The following is a 22,365-nucleotide window of genomic DNA, read 5'->3' on the forward strand; positions in this document are numbered from 1 at the left end:
TTTCATTCGTTATCCACAGTTCCTTCACAGTCATCTTTCTTAAGCCTATAATTGTCTGTCCAGCTTTCATGAGTATCAGTTTTAAAGATGTCTGGGCTCCTCAACTGAACTACCTGCTGTGGTATTCCTTACTTCAGTATCTACAGCCTATCGGTTCTCAGTACCTCAGCCTCCTACTTCTTCATACCTTCATTCGTTGCAGAACTGAAGGAGTGTTTCTCATCTTGTTGATGATTTCTGCCAAATCCGTATTGTCTCGTAAATCTGCTATTCTGTTTCTTTCTAGCTGTAACACTCCAATTTTTCCTATTACATTTACTCCTGCCTTAATATACGAGGTTAACTGTATAATGTTGTAAAATACGTACTCTCTTTATCCGGTAATTTTCTGCTTGTGAGATACGTATATATACATGAAATGTAGCTGTAGGACTTCGTTTGGCTTCAATTCTAATTAGAATCGTTGACAGTAACCCACTGTACGTACTGCCTTTCTATTCATTACGAATCCTACTCACGTTATTGCCTCTTCGGATGCTATTAATATTACCTTATATCGGTCTGACAATTGTTTTTGTTTTTTCCCCTTTTGAATCCACTTATTCCTGCGGCATCTATATTCAGTCTTTTATTTTCATTTACCAATTTTCCACGTTATCTACAATATTCAGAATTCTAACATTCAATGTTCCATCGGGTAGAATGACATCCTTTCGATGGTTTTTCAGTCTTTTTCTAGTGATAACCTTCGCCTCGGAAGTTCTCTTCCAAGGACTAGAACGAGGGTCTAATTGGAATCTTCTGCTAATGGAGATTCAATATTGACAATTTTTCTAATGAATGCCTCAAGCTGTATGACTGTACAAGCTCTGTGATATTAATTCTGATGTGTTGGCAAATGTGCCAACACCTTGTAGATAGAGGAGGCCGAAATGCACGCTATCTAACGCAGACGGGCGTGAATTCTGGAACAGGATGAGTAGTGAACGGTAGCAAGAAAAGTATGCAGCTCCTCGAATACTTAACTTTTATTTATCCTTGTTGTGAATACAGCATTCTTGATGAGACATTTCATACGATAACTATCAAACTATGTAAGGCTAATGGCGCCTTGCTAGGTCGTAGCCATGGACTTAGCTGAAGGCTATTCTAACTGTCTCTCGGCAAATGAGAGAAAGGCTTCGTCAGTGTAGTCGCTAGCAAAGTCGTCGTACAACTGGGGCGAGTGCTATTCCGTATCTCGAGACCTGCCTTGTGGTGGCGCTCGGTCTGCGATCACACAGTGGCGACACGCGGGTCCGACATGTACTAAATGGACCGCGGCCGATTTAAGCTACCACCTAGCAAGTGTGGTGTCTGGCGGTGACACCACAAATTCAGTGTTGTCCATTCTCTTTTGCATCCGCATTCCGTTTATCATTGTTGATTCTTCCACCTTTAAAGGCAGTTAGCTTTTTCCATGCCACCCCTAACACACACACACACACACACACACACACACACACACACACACGCTAGCCCGAGAGTGTGTGCTGAACGTCCTGACGCTTCTTGGCACTATACCAGCCGAAATATAACAGTATGACCAACCTACACTTTTCCTCCTGAAGCCACGTTTCCTTCTACAAACAAGAAGCCGGTCGGTCTGGTCTGTTTGATCTAATTCTCGTGCAAGTAACTTTTAGCGTCGACGGTACGTAGTGACGTCTGCTTCCAGGGTTCCTCTTAGGTTGAAGGCTGTTCATTGCGTAAGCTTTCCATAACTCGCGCTTTCCCAAAACGAACTTTTCAAGACTTTTGTGTACTAATTACAGGCTCCCAGTTTCGTATCATTACACAGTTGCCTGTAGCTTGCTTTATCTTGATCTCAGTGAATGATAGTTCCACATTGTGTTCATTGTTAATGTAACATAAAACTATTTAATTAGTATATGGATAATTCAAATTATGCTTCAATAATCAGATATTCAGGCTGTATTACACATTTAAGATGAGTGGCGAGAATAAACTTTCGTTTTACAGTTTGTAGGGTCTGTTGTCTGTTCTTGTAAAAGGCGAAATTTTCTGATACCTTGGCAGATGTATTCATACATTTGCTTCCCCCAACACTTGTCGTAGATAAACGCGTTATATTTGAAAAACAGGAGGGAAGATTGTTACCACCAACTCTTTATCATTAATTTACAAAAATGGTTCAAATGGCTCTGAGCACTCTGGGACTTAACATCTGAGGTCATCAGTCCCCTAGGACTTAGAACTACTTAAACCTAATTAACCTAAGGACATCACACCCATCCATGCCCGAGGCCGGATTCGAACCTGCGACCGTAGCGGTCCCGCGGTTCCAGACTGAAGCGCCTAGAACCGCTCGGCCACCCTGGCCGGCATTAATTTACATGTCAAGTTTGTGAAAAGTAGATCTATTAATGTCCCTGTTTTCAGAATAAAAACAAAAGTCAGCTTACGAAATTCAGCTCATATATCTTATGAGTTATGCCACTTATTTGTGAATGTCTTATTCAGAAGACTGCTAGGTGATAATGCGGGAAGCCCCACATCTGTGCTGTGCAAGATGAATTGCGGCTTATTCACCCTTTCATTTCTCCTACTCGGCATCGGAATGTTAGGTGTATGGCTCCATTCTTCTTGAAACTGTGATGTGTGTTTGTTTGTCGTGGTGTTATTTTAGTGTTCCTGCTGCCGGAACGGGAAACTGGACCCTTCACGTGTACTACACAGATTATTCCCTGTTATTGTCCGTACGAACCACAATTACTCACTTCAATAGAAGGGTTTCATTCAACAATAAGTGAAAGCTAATACCGTATCAACTGCAGTCAACAGTAAGTGAAAGCTAAGACCGTATCGGACTGTGTAGAGATTTGGGAGTAAATGTAAGACAGTCGCAAGAAGTCCTTTGGACATGCGTGTGTGCTTTTCACATCCTGTCAGTTTACTTTCCAAACTATCCTTCCTGTTTTTTCTTTCATCATAAAGATTTCAACTAATGTACTGATCAGATCACATTTTTGAGATCTCAACCATTGTCGTGGGTAAGCGTAGCACAATAATATTTTTAGCTCAGTTCACAGTATCTGGTGGAGTGGAAAAATTCGCTAAGGTGAAAAATTAGGGAACAATATGGTAATATTGATCCTTGATCTTGAAAACCCGGTACTGTTGATTAGGACTTGTGTTTAGAATATACCATGTCTTCGGAAAACTGTGGAGGAAATATTTGTGTGTGACGAGTCATTGGCTTCGTTCCCAGTATTAGAGACTCTAGTCTTTCAGCACTACCAGGTAAATACGAAGTTTTACTTACGACGAAATGCTGCTGAGCTAAGCTTCAGTACAACATTTTAGTTCTGTATTATGATGTGCCTGTACAGAAAGTGCCCGAAGACAGGGAAAGGATGGATCTCGTAGGAAAGCGATAGGCCAGGTGTCTCCACTGACACCATTGTACCTGTGATACGGACATTTCGATTTTATGGTCAGAAATTCAGCTGCTGTAGTGCATAGTGAACGTGCCAGAGCTCTCTCTATAAGAGCTAAAAGCAGTATGAGTCAATGGGATGTACACTATCTGCGACACGTATTAGGAAACATTATTCTAGGTAGTGTACATCCTTCACCTTTTTGTCGACTTATCTTCTGCTGGGGATATTTTGATTGATGTGCCAGAATATCTATGGAGGGAAGGAAGCCCATTCTTCCTCAAGAAGGGAAACGAGTAAAGGTATTGATGTGGGATGCTAGGATCTGGAGCGAAGTCAACATTCTAACTCATTCCAAACGTATTCCATTGCGTTCAGATCGGGACTCTGGGCAGCCCAGTCAATTTCAGGAATGTTATTGTCCACAAAACATGGACTCACTGATGCTGCCTTATGACGGGCTTCATTGTCATGCTGACATGCTGATACAACCACCGTCTCCAGACTATTCCTTTACTGTACGCAGTACACAATGCTGTGAAATGTGTTCGTATCTTTCCTCAATTAGCGTTTTCTTAAGCGCAATAAATGTAACTTTGCTAAATACCAAAAGCACCCCCATACCGTAATACTTTGTCCTCCGAGCTTCATTGTTGGCACTACATATCCCAACAAGTAACGTTCTCCAGGCATTCACCAAACACATATCCTTTCACTGGATTGCCACGAGGTACAGTACGATTCATCGCTCCAGATCACATGTTTCCAGTCGTTCATTTTCCATTGGCGCCAGTGTTAACATCGCCTCAAGCGTCGGTTAGCACTGACTGTAGAAACGTGTGACTTATGAGCAACTGCTCGAACATTGCATCCTATTCTTTTTAACAGCCTACACACCGACACTGTGTTAACTGGACTGGTGGCAGCGATTTGGAACGCACGAGTGATTCCTTGCTCCGACTTCATGCGATTTTTTAAAACCTCCGTCCCCCAATGCTTGACGGTCCCTGTCCGTAAGTACATTAGTTCTTTCTGATCTTGATTATCTGTGGTTGTTGCTGTGCGTTTACTCTTCACAATCACATCACGAACTGTTAATTTGGGCTGCTTTTGAAGAGTTGAAACGTCCCAGATGGATTTGTTACTAACAGTAAGGTGAGATCCAGCGAGAGATCCAAGTTGAATGTCACTGATTGCCCCTGACTAACCCATTCTGCAATTACTGTTTCTCTACAAACTACACCAGCGGGAAGGTATCTCGTGACACGTACTGGTGAGTTCTGCGTTTTATTGGAGGTCAGAATACATCTGAGCAGACTGTGAGGAATTGACAGATAGATGTAGCGGATTGTGAAACCGGGAATTACTCTGGAGTACTCCCAGAAGTGCCATTTTTTTCTAAAGTTTGTAATTCTTAGCGTTGGTTAAGAGTGCCTCATTCAGGCACAATGAAAGTTTCTTACACATAATAAGATTTATAGGACTCTAGATCTGATCTCGCAAATCCCATCAGAATACAGATGCAGTAGGACTGGAGGCACTCCTACTGTTGATCATGTTGCTGCTGTATCAATGAGACTTTCCAGTTTCTGTTGAATGGCCGCTCAGAACTGTGATAGTGAGCATAAATGATGATCATCTGAGTCAGTGGTGTGAGACACTTAGTTCTCTATGGTATGGCCGCAGGTACTCGATATTCACCAGCATATTCTGTAGTCCAATGAATGCTGCATGGAAGCTATGCTCGTGTGGCCTCGAAGTCCTGACGAAGTAACGTCCAGGAATGGGACCCTGAGGTTATCATCAGTAGAATGGGCATATTACTGTTTTTAAATCTTTCTAGTAGAAAGATACTAATTGTTTTGATTCGAATAAATACAAGTAAATCATTAACTTATTTTATGAACTACCACCAACTTGTCAGTCGTGTCATAATAGATAAATTGCATCCAAATAAAAGTTATTATGGTGTTCATTAATTAAATTCCTGCAGTTGGTGCACCACATCCATTAAATTTATTCTCTGCACTAATGTGTGTTACTTTAATAAGTTTGTTTGCAGCTTGCTGTACTTAAATACACTATTTGTAAATAGGAAATACATTCTAAGACAAAAGAGAACGCACCACAAAGAAATTAGCTGTAATGGATAGATGTCGATAGATGTGATGTACAAGTGATTACACTTTCAGAGGAACTGAATGTTTTACTGAAGAGGGAGAGCTTTAAGAAATTGATCAAATCAATAACTCGTTGGTTCACCAGTTATTCGGCTTGGAACTGATTGACACAATTGCTGGATATCCTCTTGAGGAATATCTTGCCAAATTTTGCCCAAGTGGCGCGTTAGATCATCAGAATCCCGAGCTGGTTTGCAGACCTTGTCCATAATCCTCCAAACGTTCTCAGCTGGAGAGATCCTGCGACCCTGCTGGCTAAAGTGGGGTTTGGCAAGCGGGAAGATAAGCAGTAGAAATTACCGCCGTGTGCAGGTGGGCCTTATCTAGCCGAAATGGAAGCCCAGGATGGCCTGCCGTGAGGGGTAACAAAACGGGGCGTAAAATATCGTCGACGTACCATTGTGCTGTAAAGGTCGAGCAGATGAAAACCAAAGGCGTCCTGCTATGAAAAGGAATGGCAGCTCAGACCACTCCTGGTCTTCGGGCCGTAAGGCGGATAACAGTCAGGCCACTCCAAATCACTTCACTCGTCATCGGGGCTCAGTTCATAACAGGACCCATCACTGAAGACAACTGTACATCAGTCCATGAGATTCCATATCGAAGAAGCGTCTGGAGACGCCGTAGACAGCGGACGCTAATTGTTACACAGCATACTGCACCAAAACTAGGAGCCTTTTCATAGCAGGACCACTTGAGTTTTCACCCGCAGCCCCCGGCACCCTTATAGCATCGACGATATTAGATGTCCCGTTTTGTTGCCCTTAATGGCAAGCCATCCTGGGCTTATAGTATAGCAAGATAATGGCTGCCCTCACAGGTCGAGAATTTCTACTTGTCTTGGCACACGGCAAATTCTACTTTGACACGCAAGGTTGCCGGGTCTCTTCCCGTTTGGAGCATTATGGGCATGAGATTTTTACGATCTACACTCCTGGAAATGGAAAAAAGAACACATTGACACCGGTGTGTCAGACCCACCATACTTGCTCCGGACACTGCGAGAGGGCTGTACAAGCAATGATCACACGCACGGCACAGCAGACACACCACGAACCGCGGTGTTGGCCGTCGAATGGCGCTAGCTGCGGAGCATTTGTGCACCGCCGCCGTCAGTGTCAGCCAGTTTGCCGTGGCATACGGAGCTCCATCACTGGTAGCATGCCGTGACAGCGTGGACGTGAACCGTATGTGCAGTTGACGGACTTTGAGCGAGGGCGTATAGTGGGCATGCGGGAGGCCGGGTGGACGTACCGCCGAATTGCTCAACACGTGGGGCGTGAGGTCTCCACAGTACATCGATGTTGTCGCCAGTGGTCGGCGGAAGGTGCACGTGCCCGTCGACCTGGGACCGGACCGCAGCGACGCACGGATGCACGCCAAGACCGTAGGATCCTACGCAGTGCCGTAGGGGACCGCACCGCCACTTCCCAGCAAATTAGGGACACTGTTGCTCCTGGGGTATCGGCGAGGACCATTCACAACCGTCTCCATGAAGCTGGGCTACGGTCCCGCACACCGTTAGGCCGTCTTCCGATCACGCCCCAACATCGTGCAGCCCGTCTCCAGTGGTGTCGCGACAGGCGTGAATGGAGGGACGAATGGAGACGTGTCGTCTTCAGCGATGAGAGTCGCTTCTGCCTTGGTGCCAATGATGGTCGTATGCGTGTTTGGCGCCGTGCAGGTGAGCGCCACAATCAGGACTGCATACGACCGAGGCACACAGGGCCAACACCCGGCATCATGGTGTGGGGAGCGATCTCCTACACTGGCCGTACACCACTGGTGATCGTCGAGGGGACACTGAATAGTGCACGGTACATCCAAACCGTCATCGAACCCATCGTTCTACCATTCCTAGACCGGCAAGGGAACTTGCTGTTCCAACAGGACAATGCACGTCCGCATGTATCCCGTGCCACCCAACGTGCTCTAGAAGGTGTAAGTCAACTACCCTGGCCAGCAAGATCTCCGGATCTGTCCCCCATTGAGCATATTTGGGACTGGATGAAGCGTCGTCTCACGCGGTCTGCACGTCCAGCACGAACGCTGGTCCAACTGAGGCGCCAGGTGGAAATGGCATGGCAAGCCGTTCCACAGGACTACATCCAGCATCTCTACGATCGTCTCCATGGGAGAATAGCAGCCTGCATTGCTGCGAAAGGTGGATATACACTGTACTAGTGCCGACATTGTGCATGCTCTGTTGCCTGTGTCTATGTGCCTGTGGTTCTGTCAGTGTGATCATGTGATGTATCTGACCCCAGGAATGTGTCAATAAAGTTTCCCCTTCCTGGGACAATGAATTCACGGTGTTCTTATTTCAATTTCCAGGAGTGTAGTAGGCCCATTCGACAGTACTTCGCATGATAACCACTTGGAGGACATCTGTCTATCAATGAATTAGAAGCCGAATAACTGGTTGACCAACACGTTATGACTTGATCAGTTTGTGAAGCTCTTTGTCTTGAGCAAATCATCGAATTTTTCTGAAATTGTAATCATTTGTTTGTCTATATATTTGCAGTGCATCTGTCGATTTCTGTCCTATTCGGATAATTCCTCTGTGGTGCGCCTTTTTTTGGCCTAGAGTGTGTAATAAGAATAAATGAGCTCCTTAAAATTCAGCACTATCTGTTTATAAACGAAATGCCTAAAGCTGCCTTACGAAAAAGATACCATTTAAAATAGTTTCTCATAGCTTACTAGGAAGGTTTTCTCCACAATATGCAAAAATTAGAGACTTTATACGAAGTATGCGTGAGAGGGGTGACAGCGTTGATCATTGCACTGAGCTGTAGTCACCGCTGCGGCCAGTCGACTGCACTCGTAGTGAGTGTGAGAACTCCTTATGAAGTCCTATGGAGCAGACACCGCACATCAAGTTTCCTTACCGGAGCGGAAAAACGTTCGCAAAGACCCATGAATTGATGCTGTCGCCATACAAAACATATTTCTGAAGGAAAATATTTCTGCGACTGGCTCTACTTCCACCAGAATAAACAGAAAGTTGTTACTGATGAACCACGTCAGAATCAACCGCCAGCAATCACAATGATAGTTAACATCGAACAGCAGCTACGGGTTTTGCCGAAAATACTTTAATATTGTTTTTGAAGGAATTTAGTATCGACTGATAAATATTTGACTGTGGAGAAATTGATTGACGGGCATGTCGTTGATACACGTGCCTGAGAACCTACTTTTTCTGCGAACTACCAGGATAGTTGCTGTAGGGTGAGCGACTATCACGTGTCGAGATCACTAGTGTCAGCATCACATTCTGACTGGTATAACTTCATTACTTAGTTTTATAAACTTGAAAGAAGTATTTACTGCCAGTGCAGATTACTCGAAAAGTGAAGAAAGATGTTTAGTATAGTTTTTTTGTAGTATCGTTCGTCCAATGAATTAGAAAAATTATCAACATGTCAGTTTCTTTGCTGTGGTGAAGCTACTTAAATTCCTAGATATGGAATAGCGCTATAGAATTTCCTGAGTATGTTATTTAAATAATTGCCTCTCGTACCTGGGCCACCAGGATATAAGCTGAGGGGACCGACGTACGAAAACTGGTAGTAGTAGACAGGCTGCGAGGATAAGCGAGACATGCTCCTGACGGCGGCGTCCACTCCCTCCACGAAGAAGAGGTGCGAGTCAAACTGCGAAACGTAATGAAAGCATCATAAACATTGTTGTGTTATTTGAAGTCAATAAACACACAGCCAATGTTCTGATTCGAGTGCAATTAATCGAACGATATGCAGAAGATGCGCACAAGTGAAATGCAAATTTTGTATAGATTTTTCAAGAATTTAACATAGAAAAAACGAATCAAATGTTTTCTCCCTGTCGCTGGAAAGGATTAGATGTTACTTTTAACACTAATTGCGGAATAGAAGTTTGGCTAATGGGAAGTGAACTCAGAATGTAAGCCTCAAATGTGTTTAGGCATATCTGACCCAGTCAGACCAGCATTACGAAAACTGTAACATAAACATTCCGAATGATGTCAGTATGCTCTACCAGGACTGAGTCATAATATCTTACTTTTCGTATGGCTCTGTGATTGCTTCATGACTGTCAGTTGGCACTTCTGCGGCTTTTGCTTCCAATGCGGCACACCCAACCACTGCTTAAGTCACTATTAAGAGAGACTGGTTCTCTGGAACTTCCGGCCATCTCTGTTACTCGGGTCGGTGGTCAAACACGTGTGTTGGCAATTTTGGCCACTACTAGATATCTAACCAACCAGTCGTCCAAATGGGCCCTAATATTTCGCTATGATCTGGGATTTAAGCTAGTCTTATTCTTTTTTTTTTTTTTTTTTTTTTACTTCTGGCTTTCAGGAGGTGCCAATTCAGTCATCTCAACAGGGGACGCACGATACGATAGCCTGTTATGACAATGCAGAAGATTCATGATGACCAAACCATACCCCGATACGAAGTTAAATAGGCTTAGACTCTCCCTGTAACGCCATGCTGGCGATTTGCGTGTCAGTTAAGATGATACGAAAACAAGGACAACACAACACCTAGTTTCACAGCGGAGAAAATCACCGACCCGGTCGGGCATAGAACCTGGGCCCCTTCAGCACGTTATCTGCCCCGCTGACCCCGCGTACGGATATACGATATCATTTTCGAACGCAGGATGGTAACGCGACCTGTACGCTATTGCTTCTCCTCCTCTTTGGGCCAAATATCGAACATGAACATTTTTCTATCAGTGACTTTAATATCGGCTAAAACCAATCCGTGAGTGTCCTTAATTATCCTTCAATTGGGAAGAACTGCATTGTATATCTGGTATGTAATCATGAGTTATCGCATATCGACTTTACGTGTCTAGCCCAGATAATGCTTTAAACGAATAATGCTTGGCTTACAGTCAGGTGTAGAAGTTCGAATCTAATGTGATTGTGGCGTCTTGTGAATCAATGGCACTGCTAATTTTAACTAGGAGCTTATCATATTCACTCACAGCGCTGAGCGATGCCTCTTCCAGACCTTTTCACCAGACAAACGGTCGTCAGTGGAAACCTAATCAGTGATATCCGGATTAGATGTTACCTATGTTAGCCAACAGTCAAGTTTTACATTAAGCGCATAGGACTGTTTCTCAATAATCTTCCGTGCTAATAGTGATCTACTTTCCCATTAGACAAAACCTAAAATCGGATAACTTACATGTGCGATAAAAAACCATATTTCCCATATGAATTTGTGGAGGATAGTCCTACAAGTAAACTTACCCAGCGGATACAATTCCATTTGCACAGCTTACAATATATTGTAAAGCACAGTAAAATATGCGACACATATTCCTTTATACGTGGCCATACGGTCGTTAAGGGGGTGAAATAACCCCCTAAAAATACCGGGTTTGATATTTCTGAACGAATAACGTCCAAATGGCACCAGATGTTCAAAAACAGCTTCAAATGAGAGTTCTTTCGTTTTTGATGTACGTTACAACTGTGCACCCAGCTTTGTCGAAAGGTCACATTTTTTTCGAAATCACCTCCCTACCTCTCCACTATTTTGTTTTTAATTTCGACATTTGACTAATGGCAATATGTACAGCGTTTTTAATGCCAAATTCAATCATATATGATGAAATGGTATTCAAAGATGCATTTGTCAAAAATAAGCTAGAAATATTTCTATAGCACAGCGTGCCTGCCCCCAATGTGTGTCCACTTCAATGCGAAATGTCATGTTGGGTTGTCTGATCAGTCTTTCCGTGACAAATACATTCTAAATGTGCATTCTATACACATTTTTCTGCACATATTGTACCCACATTGTTCTGTACATATTCATTTTTCTTAATTTCATAAAATATAAAGTATCATTTGTTGGATTCGGGTTTTTTGTTTTCATTTCATGTAAATCTTTTTTTTTGCTAGTTGTAACCTTTCCAGCTTTAATTATGTTATATTTTAAATTTTTTAAGCATTATTGTGGCAACGTTATTGTAAATCTGTACAATAATGAGCAAACACAGAATTGTTCGTGTCAAAAATGCTGAATGCACTCTGATTTTGTGCACGAAGCACATAGGACAATTGCAGTTTCAGGATCACAGTTTTTAAATAAAAAGTGAAAGGAGTCTCACATTCAGGTGGTTTCTGTTCAGTATAACCACTCTCGTACCATGGATATTTAAAATGGTTGACAAATCTGGGACAAGAAAACTGTGAATGAGGTATTTAATTTTTAGAACGTTATTCCTTAAATCCAAGTTAACATCCTAACCATATAATATTGTCTGAAAAATTTTTCAAGAAATTTTTCCACAGCCGGAATGCAGATACATCTAATGCCTGAATCATACCGGCGTTCCGACAGGAATCGTTGAAATATTACATGTTTAGTAACGATGTTAAATATTTTTTCGTTTTGTCCGGTTCATGACTCTAAAGACAAGACAGGTTTTTCATTCGTATTAGGTACATAAACATGTTCAAACGATTTCCTTACCAGCTCTGCTGCCAATTCACCGGATGTAGAAGTGAACATTGGGATATTACCTGCTTTCTATAAATCTTTTTTAACTTGCCAGGTTTCTCTTTCAAAATTATGAGCAAGGGAGTCATTAAATATCCGCTTGCAGGTATCATGGGTTGTATCATGTAATTATGTTTTAAGGCATTCAGGAATTGTGCTGGAATTTCAACTCTGGATGTACATCTGAAGTATAATGTTCGTCCTGCATGCACTGAAACGTGATGGTCAAAATAACTCATTACCCGATCCAACTAATACAGTTTTCGATTTCACAGTGTCCTCATTTCTTCTTTATTCGCTGTTTGCGACTGAGTAATGACTTTATTGGTTTCCCTTGAAGCAATCCTGTGTCTTAGTCTAAAATTATGAATTCGTTTTTAGGAAGCCTTGAACGAACGTTGTGATGAATTACCATCATCCCTTCATCAAGCCTGTCTCTTTGTCTCCAGATCATGTATCGCTATTGATTTGTCCATGGCAATCCGAAATTTGTCTAATACTATACTTGGAAATACCTAATAAATTTTCATTTCGCGTCCCACGTGCATCAATTTGTGCTTCACGTTTACTGTGATCTCTTTTTGTTATCTTTGTGTTCCCAATTGCAAATTTCTTTTTACCAGATAGTCAAACGGTAACACGTTTTTGTTTCTATTCAAGATCTACCTCACCTTCGTTTTTTTTTTTTTTCAACTTTGTACATAGTAAATACAAAACGATAAACACATATACACATACGCACGTGCACACACACACACACACACACACACACACACACACACACACACACAAACTGACCACCTGTTTAATAGCTTATTTGTCCGTTTTTCTAAAGAAATACATCATTGATTCTGCGTATCAGGAATCCGACAGTTTGTTGGTAGGTTTATGGAGATATAGGGCGTTAGACGCCAACGCAAAGGTCACGTAATTCGTGTAAATATCGGGCCGCTCATTTGCGTACGTGGAGATGGCTTCCGATAGCGACCCATATGGGTTTCATTGGATTTACAACAGACGAATTTCGTCACCGAGACATCAGCATTAGTTCTTTACAATGCTCCTCAAACCACTATAGCATTATTCTAGCTCCGAGCCATGGATAAATGTACAGCTGAAAGATGAATTCGCCGACGGGGAAGACATCAAGTACGAAGGGATGCAAAGGCTTCGCAGCTGCCAGCGTGTCTTCGATTACTGCCACACGCCCCATGCAAGCGCAGGAGAATGTCTCCCATAGCACAATATTGCGCCCAGCAGCCTGCGTCCGTGGAGCGCTGCACCTTTCGAGCCGTTGTTTGTGGAGACGACGGCGTTTGTGGAGACGACCAGCGACCTAATGTAGCAAAAATGTGATTCACCCGAAGAGCCGACAAGTTTGATCGACGGTCGAGCCCCCATGGTACTGTGTTCACTGCAATCCTAACTGACGAAGTCACAGAGTCAACATGCAAACACGTAGGGGTGGTTTGCTGCGGAGCTCCATGTTCAACAATGTGCGATGAACGGCGAGCTCCAAAAAGTTATGCGTGCATTAGCATTGTGCTCTTTCGTCAGAGATGCCACAGATCATCATCTGCGCTCCTTTATAGAGCAGAAAAACATCCGAACACCAGAGTCGTAGACGTCCAACCATTTAGCGCCGTGCTAGTTCCACTGTCGTCCTACTTTTTTCGTTAGATGCTCACGAGAGTAGCACCTGAAGTTTCGACCAGCTTCGCCGTTGTCTGGATACTATTTAGACTCTGCATTATAATATACTGCCTTTGAAAAGTCGCTTATCCCAGTGGATTTCCCTATTTGCAGCCCATATCTTCGCTACGGTGATCCACCGTCCATGCTTGCTCCGCTTACATACTTCTGAAGCTACGTCACGGCCCGCAACGCCACCAAGCAGCACCCAACGTCGCGGGGGATATTGGTCATAATGTTTTAGCTTATCAGTGTATATGAACAATAAAATATTCACTCTTGAAGATGTGATCCGAGAGAAACAGCAGACTGCACGTCCAAAATACGACGCATTGGCATCACAATCATTCAACACCTTTTGACCCTAACAACACTTTGTTTCTTCATTATTGTACTGATTTACAGTAACGTTACAACAGTAATATACAAACAGTTTCAGAGGTTTCCAGAATGAGATTTTCACACTGCAGCGGAGTGAGCGCTGATATGAAACTTCCTGGCAGATTAAAACTGTGTGGCCGACCGAGGTCGAACTCGTGACCTTCGCCTTTCGCGGGCAAGTGCTCTGCCATCTGAGCCACCGAAGCACGACTCACGGCCGGTACTCACAGCTCTACTTCTGCCAGTATCTTGTCTCCTACCTTCCAAACTTTACAGAAGCTCTCCTGCGATACTGGCAGAAGTAAAGCTGTGAGTACCGGGCGTGAGTCGTGCTTCGGTAGCTCAGATGGTAGGGCACTTGCCCGCGAAAGGCAAAGGTCCAGAGTTCGAGTCTCGGTCGGGCACACAGTTTTAATCTGCCAGGAAGTTTCAGTTTCAGAGATAACACAATTAAATGTGAAAAGGCGTGAACTTGAAAAAAAAAATACACGACATTACAACAGAAAACACGAATCCAGTACAAGATACTTTGTATTTCACAACATTAAAAGAAAAAAAAGAACAGTTGTGGAACAATATGCGTAGAATATATATTTTTAATAAATTTATCAGGGAAGGACTTATTAAACAACCCAGCATGACAATTAGCAATGAAGAGACACACATCGGGCACGCATAAAGCAATATAGGGATATTTCTAGCTTATTTCGGACAAATATTCTGGAATACCGCTTCATCATATGAGACTGAATGTATTATTAATGATGCCACACATTTTGCTATTAGTCAAATGTCTAAATGGAGACCTAAATAGTGGAGAGAGAATTTCGAAAAACGAACCCCGTGACGAAACACAGCCGGCCGCTGTGGTCGAGCGGTTCTAGGCGCTTCAGTCCGGAACCGCGCGCCTCCTACGGTCATTTTAGTGCACCATTGTAATTAACTTATAAAGCATAGAACTTGTATTTAAATTTTGTTATACCTGTTATCGTTTCAACGCTGTTCATTCAGCAATTTTAAACTCAGTTTTTTAACGACTGTATGGTCATGTATAAAAGATTATGTGTCTTTTATTTTGCTCCACACTAGAACCTATTAAAAGCCGATCGCTATCGAAGGGTATCCCTTGAGCAGGTTTATTCGTTAAAATCGTGCTGTTGACTATGTAGGAATGGTATAATAATCACGAAACCGTTGAAATCCTGAAATATGTGTTCGACTTGCGGGAAAACTAGACTGTTCGTTTAAGCATCACCTTGGGTTTAACAAATGTTATAGAAGTGTCAGGGAAGCACCGAGAGCTACAAATGCAGGAATCAACAAAATACTGGCGAGGCCTTGGTGGACAAAAGGGAGGGTCACTTGGTAGTGAACATCACATAGACGACTAGCTATTCTGAATTACAGAAAGACTGCGGCACAGACTATGACCAACGTGATTTGCACATAGGACTATGAGTTACTGTCTAACGGCAGGTGCGTTACGAGCAAAAGAGCTGCTCTGTAGACTTTCGAAAGCGATGGATCACTATACAATATGTACGTCGCCGATAATGTCGAGAAACACAAAATAGATATGTTTAGTGACGAGGACTGAATTTGCCCTTGCATTGGAGACAATCTGTTGCGACTGCACTGTCGACAAGAAAACCACCCAATTACTGGACTGCATCGTGCTCGACTTGGAATACACGTAGGAATAAACCTGAGGAGAGAATGGAGCCATGCCGTAGAACGAGAGTCCACGTAAGTTGCTTAATGAGGAAACAGTAAATGTTGTAAAATACATATTAAGTATCAAACAGTCTGTTCAGCTGACATTTCTCCACGAGGATAACGCTCCTGTACAGACTACATACTTCCCTTCGTTCGTCATATACACTGATTGGCACTATCATCAGACCTCACTGCCATTGAGATTACGTAGGACGTGATACGGTAGCGTCTAGTTCAGTGCCGTTACCACAAAATCCAGCGTCGAATTTTGACAACAGCTGAAAGTAATCAAAGATTCTCCGTTATGTCTACATCTAAAGATACGTCTATAATCCGCAAATACCTTATGTGGCGGAGGATACTTGGTGTAACACACACACTTTCTGCCGTTGTGTTTCATTCGCAAATGGTGTGTGGGAGGAAGAAATCACTATGTTTTTATCTTCATACATGTTAGACCAGGAGATATGTTTCCTGACTCTTCTAAGAATGTACGCCCATGGGAATTTATTATCGCTATACCACTTCATGATGCAAAAAGGGTCTCATATAGCTTCTGCCACTGGAGTTGCATGAGCATCTACGTGACACTTTCGTGCTTCTAAACGAACCCCGTTACGAAACACAGCCGGCCTATGTGGCCGAGCGGTTCTAGGCGCTTCAGTCCAGAACTGCGTGCCTCCTACGGTCACAGGCTCGAATCCTGCCTCGAGTATGGAGGTTTAAGTAGTTCAAAGAGTAGGGGACTGATGACCTCAGATGTTAAGTCCCATAGTGCTTACAGGCATTTCAATCAATTTTTGACGAAACACACTGCTCCTCTTCGTATTTGCTCTATTTCTTCTATCAGTGCTATCTGGCAACGATTCTGGAGTAAGGAGTACACAAGTATATGCTATGTTGGACGAGAATAGCTTGTGTCTTTCCTACGATTATATTATTATGGAGTCCTTTCACTCTAAATAGGTCCACTCATATCCCAGGTATTTACTGGATGAAACTCCTTCACTCGATTGTTCGGCAATAGCGTAATCAAACAATAAAGAGTCTTTCGTCTAATTATGCCTAATACGTAAGATTTACTTTTGTAGATAGGCTACACTTATTAATGGATGAAAACTGACTCACGCGTTTCGATATTATATCATTGTCAAAGGCTACAAAGAAGTGTGTACAAGGTATCATAAACATGTTGTGGTTACAATAACGTGACAATGAATCTGCTGAACGTTTTGGAGAATTCTAACCAAATTTTTAAAAATATAAGAATCATCATGCTAAAATACTACTGACAATACTGTCTGTGGGTACAATGTGCTTCGTCATATGCTGTGTACCACAACCAAGTGTAGACAGATCGTAATGTTATGTGGTCTTCATTAGAGTCGGTTACAAGAGGGCGCTATTGTAGTGATATGTCTGCCAGCTACGTATAGACTGGTTTATAGAAAGTTCAAAAATTGATGAAGTAATCATCAGATTAATAAACCGTCTATAACATTTGTCCTACAAGTAATTGCATTATAAAATGCTCAAGTGGGGCTACGACACAAACCGTCAGAGGGCTTTGCTTATGGAAAATTTATAAGTAGAGTTGTTACATAAACCGATATACCGAGCGAGATGGCGCAGTGGTTAACACACTGGACTCGCATTCGTGGGAACGACGGTTAAAACTCGCGTGCGGCCACCCAGATTTAGATTCTCCGTGACTTCCCTAAATCGCTTTAGGCAAATGCCGTGATGGTTCCTTCAAAACGGCACGGCTGACTTCATTTCTCATCCTTCCCTAACCCGATGAGACTGATGACCTCGCTGTTTGGTCACCTCACCCAAATCAACCAACCTACCAACAAACCGATAGGTGGTATTGCTTATAATCGAAATTCTGCATGAAAAATGTAAAGCTCATATTTCTCAGTCAAACATATTTAGAAAAGAATGTGACAGGCAGCAAAAGCAAGAAGTGCAGTGATGAAATAAGTAAAATACTTTACAGTGTTCTTTCACAGATGCATGTAATAGTGTACTTCTTCATATACCGCACGTGGGTGTAGTGCATATACAAAGTTGGTAACTTTTCTTACGAAATGTATACGGCCATACCTTCATAGTAAATACTGACTACTATATGTAGTTCGTCATAGACAGCATTATGAATCTATCTGAATTACATAAAATTCATTAATTAACATTACAAGTTCGCATGTATACCAGTGGCTACGCAATTAATCCCGATGGCCCCCCACATAACCACATCCAGCACGCTCCAATTCTGAGAATGTGATGGAGATGCTAGTGTGCCCTAAGGACCCAGATCTCCCGAGAGCCACAGAACCAATGGATACAACACCACAAGCACTCAAACGGTGGCAGCAGATGACACTGTAGCGTAAACTGCTTCCTCGGTCTCTTTATGCCCTTCCGATACACTGAAAACTGAATCCTCTGTTGGAACTGTGGCGGGTTTTTCCAACACCTGGCTGAGTTACGACAACTCTTAAGCACGTCACCTGCTTTCTGTACTGCCCTTCAGGAAACCTTAGTCTCCAGCAATGTGGACCCCTGCACTTCGCGGCTGTTTGAGATATTACAAGAACCGTACTGACTATAACAGGAAGTCAGGTGGAGTATGTGTGTAAGTCCTTGACTCAGTATGTAGTGAATCAGTGCTTCTCGAAACAACTTTACGGGCTGTAGCTGTCAGGGCAAGGACAACACAGGATCTTACTGTATGCAGTATCTGTCTTCCCAAAGATGGTGAAGTACCTCAAAATGTATTGGTTGCACTTGTTTCTCAGTTCTCCCACCTCTCCTTATTCCGGGTGATTTCAATGCTCATAACTCTCTGTGGGGTGAAACTGTGAGTACTGGCCACAGCAAACATATCGAAAATCTACTGACACCACTCGACCTTAAAATACTAGTGCTTCCACACACTTCAGTGTGGCATATGGCACCTACTCAGTCGTTCATCTTTCAATCTGCAGCCCTGGTCTTCTACCATCTATTTGCTAGAAAGTTCATGGCGACCTGCGTGGTAACCATCACTTTCCAATCTTCCTGTCCCTACCCCTGTGTCACTCCTCTGGTCACCTGCCCAGGGGGGCTCCTATTAATGTTGACTGGATTCTCTGCTGCCACAGTTGGATTTCCACCACGTGGCAATATCAATGTGGTGGTCCAAAACACAACTGCGACCATTGTTTCTGCTGCAGACTTCACAATCCCATGTTCCCCTGGATCCTCCAGTGAGAGATGGTATCCTGGAGGTCCCCAGAAGCCGCCGTCGCTATTAGAGATTGTAGTTGGGCACTCCAATGTCATAAGCGGCACCCATCACTGCAGCACCCAACAGCCTTTAAACAGCTACCCTACTACCAATAACGAGGCGGAAGCAGGAGTGCTGGGAACGGTATGTTTCAACAGTTGGACCCTTACCTCTCCTCCTCAGTTTTGGACAAAGGGCAGATGCCTTTACGGATTCCGGACCCCTGCTGGTGTACCTGAGATTTCCACAAATGGAGCTATGTATACAGACGCAGATGCAATCGCCGAACATTTTGTTGCACATTATGCTCCAACATGCATCTGAGAATTATCCCCTGGCTTTTCGTATCCTAAAACAATGGGTGGAACGAAGGTGCTTATCTTTTACTGCACGCCACCTTGGGCCATACGTAGTGGAAACTCCACAGAGCCCTTGCCCATTGCCCTAGTACAGCTCCAGGACCAGACCATATTCACTATCAAATGCTTAAAAATCTAACAGTGGATTACCAGCATCACCTCCTTGACATCGTTAACTGCATCTGGAGTTAGGGCGCCTTTTCACAGCAATGGTGGGAAAGTGTCATCATCCCAGTGCTGAAACACGGTAAGATGCCCCTAGAGATGGACAGCTACCGACACATTGGCCTCACCAGTGTTCTGTGTAAATTGCTTGAATGCATGGTCAGCCAGTTGCTGTGGTGGCTCCCGGAGTCTCAGGGCCTTCTGGCTCCATCCCTGGGTAGTTACTGCCAAGGCCGCTCCACCAATGATAATTTGGTATACCTAGAGGCTCCTATCTATACATCTTTTGCCCGACGTCAACACCTTATTGGCGTCTTTTTTACTTACAAAAGGCCTACGACATCATATGAAGACAGCACATCATTGACACATTACACGAATGTGGCCTCCAGGGCCTGCTATTGATCTTAATACAGAATTTTTTGTTGCTCCATACTTTCCATGTTCAAGTTGGTAGTTTCCACAGTTCAGCCCATATCCAAGGAATGGGATCCCGCACGGTTTCTGTAGTGAGCCGGCCGCGGTGGCCGAGCGGTTCTAGGTTAGTTAGGTTTAAGTAGTTCTAAGTTCTAGGAGACTGATGACCACAGATAGTAAGTTCCATAGTGCTCAGAGACATTTTTTTGACTCTATAGTGAACGTTGCACTATTTTTAGCAGCCATTAACGGTCTAGCAGCAGTTGTGGAGTCCTCCGTTCCTCTAATGCTAACGATTTTTTATTCACTTTTGCTCCTCTAGTATTGAGGTTGCTGAACGCCGATTGCACAGAGTTATACAAAAGGCGCAGTCATCGCCCTCACCCACAGCTCTCAGTTTTCAGTTGACAAGACTGTCATCGTGTCCACCCACATCCCAAACTTTACCTTGATGACCAACTACTTAACACAGTGGACACTTATCGCTTTTTACGACTGATCTTCGACGCCCAGATAACTTGGTTTCCCCATATTAGTCAGCTTAAGCAAAAGTGCTGGTAGCATCTTAATACCCTTAGCTACCTGAGTAACACTAGCTGAGTGCAGATCACTCTACTCTTCTATAGTTCCATAAAGCTCTAATACAGCCCTGCCTTGATTATTTGAGTCTGGCTTATGGTTCACCATCACCTTCTGCATTGTGGATACTGAACCCAATACACCACTGAGGTGTTTTGCTTGTGACACGAGCTTTCCGAAGAAGCCCTACACGCATACGCTGGGGTCCCTCCACTGTCAATCAGGTGCCAACAACTGCTCGTTAATTATGCTGCACATGTCTTATTTCACCTGAACATACGAATCAATGCCTCCTCCTCTCAACCAGAGTAATTCATCTCCCACAAGGATGGCCCAGGTCTAGGATTACGACAGCAATTTGCTCTCGGTCCCTTCTTCTGAACGAGATTTTCACCCTACCACCACTCCTTCAGGAGTACTCAAATACATCTCCTTGCTCTATATCTCAGCCTTAGCTTTGTCTGGACATATCACAAGGCCCAAAAGACTCAGTTCATCCTGAGGCCCTCCACCGCCAATTTTTCTCTATTCTCGGCAAGTTACAGGGCTCAGAAATTGTCTACACTGATGGCTCAGTGGTAAATGGTCATGTTGGCTTCGCTCATGTTTACGCTGGACATACTGAACAGCGCTCCTTGCTGGATGGCTGCGGTGTTTTCAGTGTAGAGTTGGTAGCCATTTCTCACGCTCTTACGCTCTTCAGCATGTTCGCTCCTGCAGTGATGAGTCCTTCCTCTTCTGTAGTTACCCCTTAAGCGTCCTATAAGATCTCGACCATAGGACCCGTCGCGATCCTTTGGTGATAACTATCCAGTTAGTCTGTTTATGCTCTCTAGCACCGTGGACATTCAGTGCCCTTCATCTGGACCACAGGACATAACGGAATCCTGGGAAATGAACTCGCTGACAGTGTGGCCAAACAGGCTACCGGTAAACCGACTCTGGAGATCGGCTTGCATAAAACTGATCACCGATGAGACTTAAGCCGTAAAGTTTTCGGGACCTGGAATACCGAATGGCACTCTCCCACTACTCCAAATAAATTACGTTCTATAAAGAAGACAAACCAGTATATGGAGGGCATCCATGTGACCACTCGTGGGAACTCCATCGTCCTTTGTTGGCTCTGTATCGGCCATACATGGATGACTCATGGTCATCTCCTCTGTCACGAGGACCCACCCCAGTGTCGATGCCATTCTCGACTTACAGTAGCTCACATCTTGTTGGACTGTCACAATCTAGCGGCCCTGAGACGGACTCTTAACCTTCCTGACCCACCACCTATGGTGTCAGGAGACAATGACTCAACAGGTGAGCTAGTTTTAAGTTTTATTCGAAAGGGGGATTTTCATCCCTCAATCTTAAGGTTGGCCCCGGGACTTCTCCCCAAGGTTTTCACTCTACCTGAATTTTTCATTCTTCCTCGCTTTTTCTGGTGCTGTTTGCTCGACTTGATGTTCGTCTTTTCACTGTCCCTGTTTCTCTGGCCTTGTGTTTTCAGGATAGAGATTTTAGTGTGCCGCAGATCGCCTGGCACATCCATTTTATTCTTGCGATCAGACGTCTGCTAAGGTGTTTTAACACCTTCTACCGAGTTTTTCCTTCTAGTTTTATGTTTTCGATTTTGGCTTGCTATTTTCGTTTTTT

General features: G+C 43.6%; 1 protein-coding gene across 1 annotated transcript in view; it reads right to left on the minus strand.

Annotated features, from left to right (window-relative positions):
* Positions 1-22,365, minus strand: part of LOC126456060 (acetylcholinesterase-like) — a 194,746-nt gene that overhangs the window by 22,877 nt on the left and 149,504 nt on the right. The window contains exon 9 of the mRNA XM_050091815.1: positions 9,150-9,282. Within this exon, the coding sequence (XP_049947772.1) occupies positions 9,150-9,282 (133 nt within the window). The remainder of the gene's footprint in view (positions 1-9,149; positions 9,283-22,365) is intronic.

The sequence above is a fragment of the Schistocerca serialis genome, chromosome 2 (assembly GCF_023864345.2).
Source record: "Schistocerca serialis cubense isolate TAMUIC-IGC-003099 chromosome 2, iqSchSeri2.2, whole genome shotgun sequence".
In the NCBI taxonomy this organism is placed as follows: Eukaryota; Metazoa; Arthropoda; class Insecta; order Orthoptera; family Acrididae; genus Schistocerca; species Schistocerca serialis.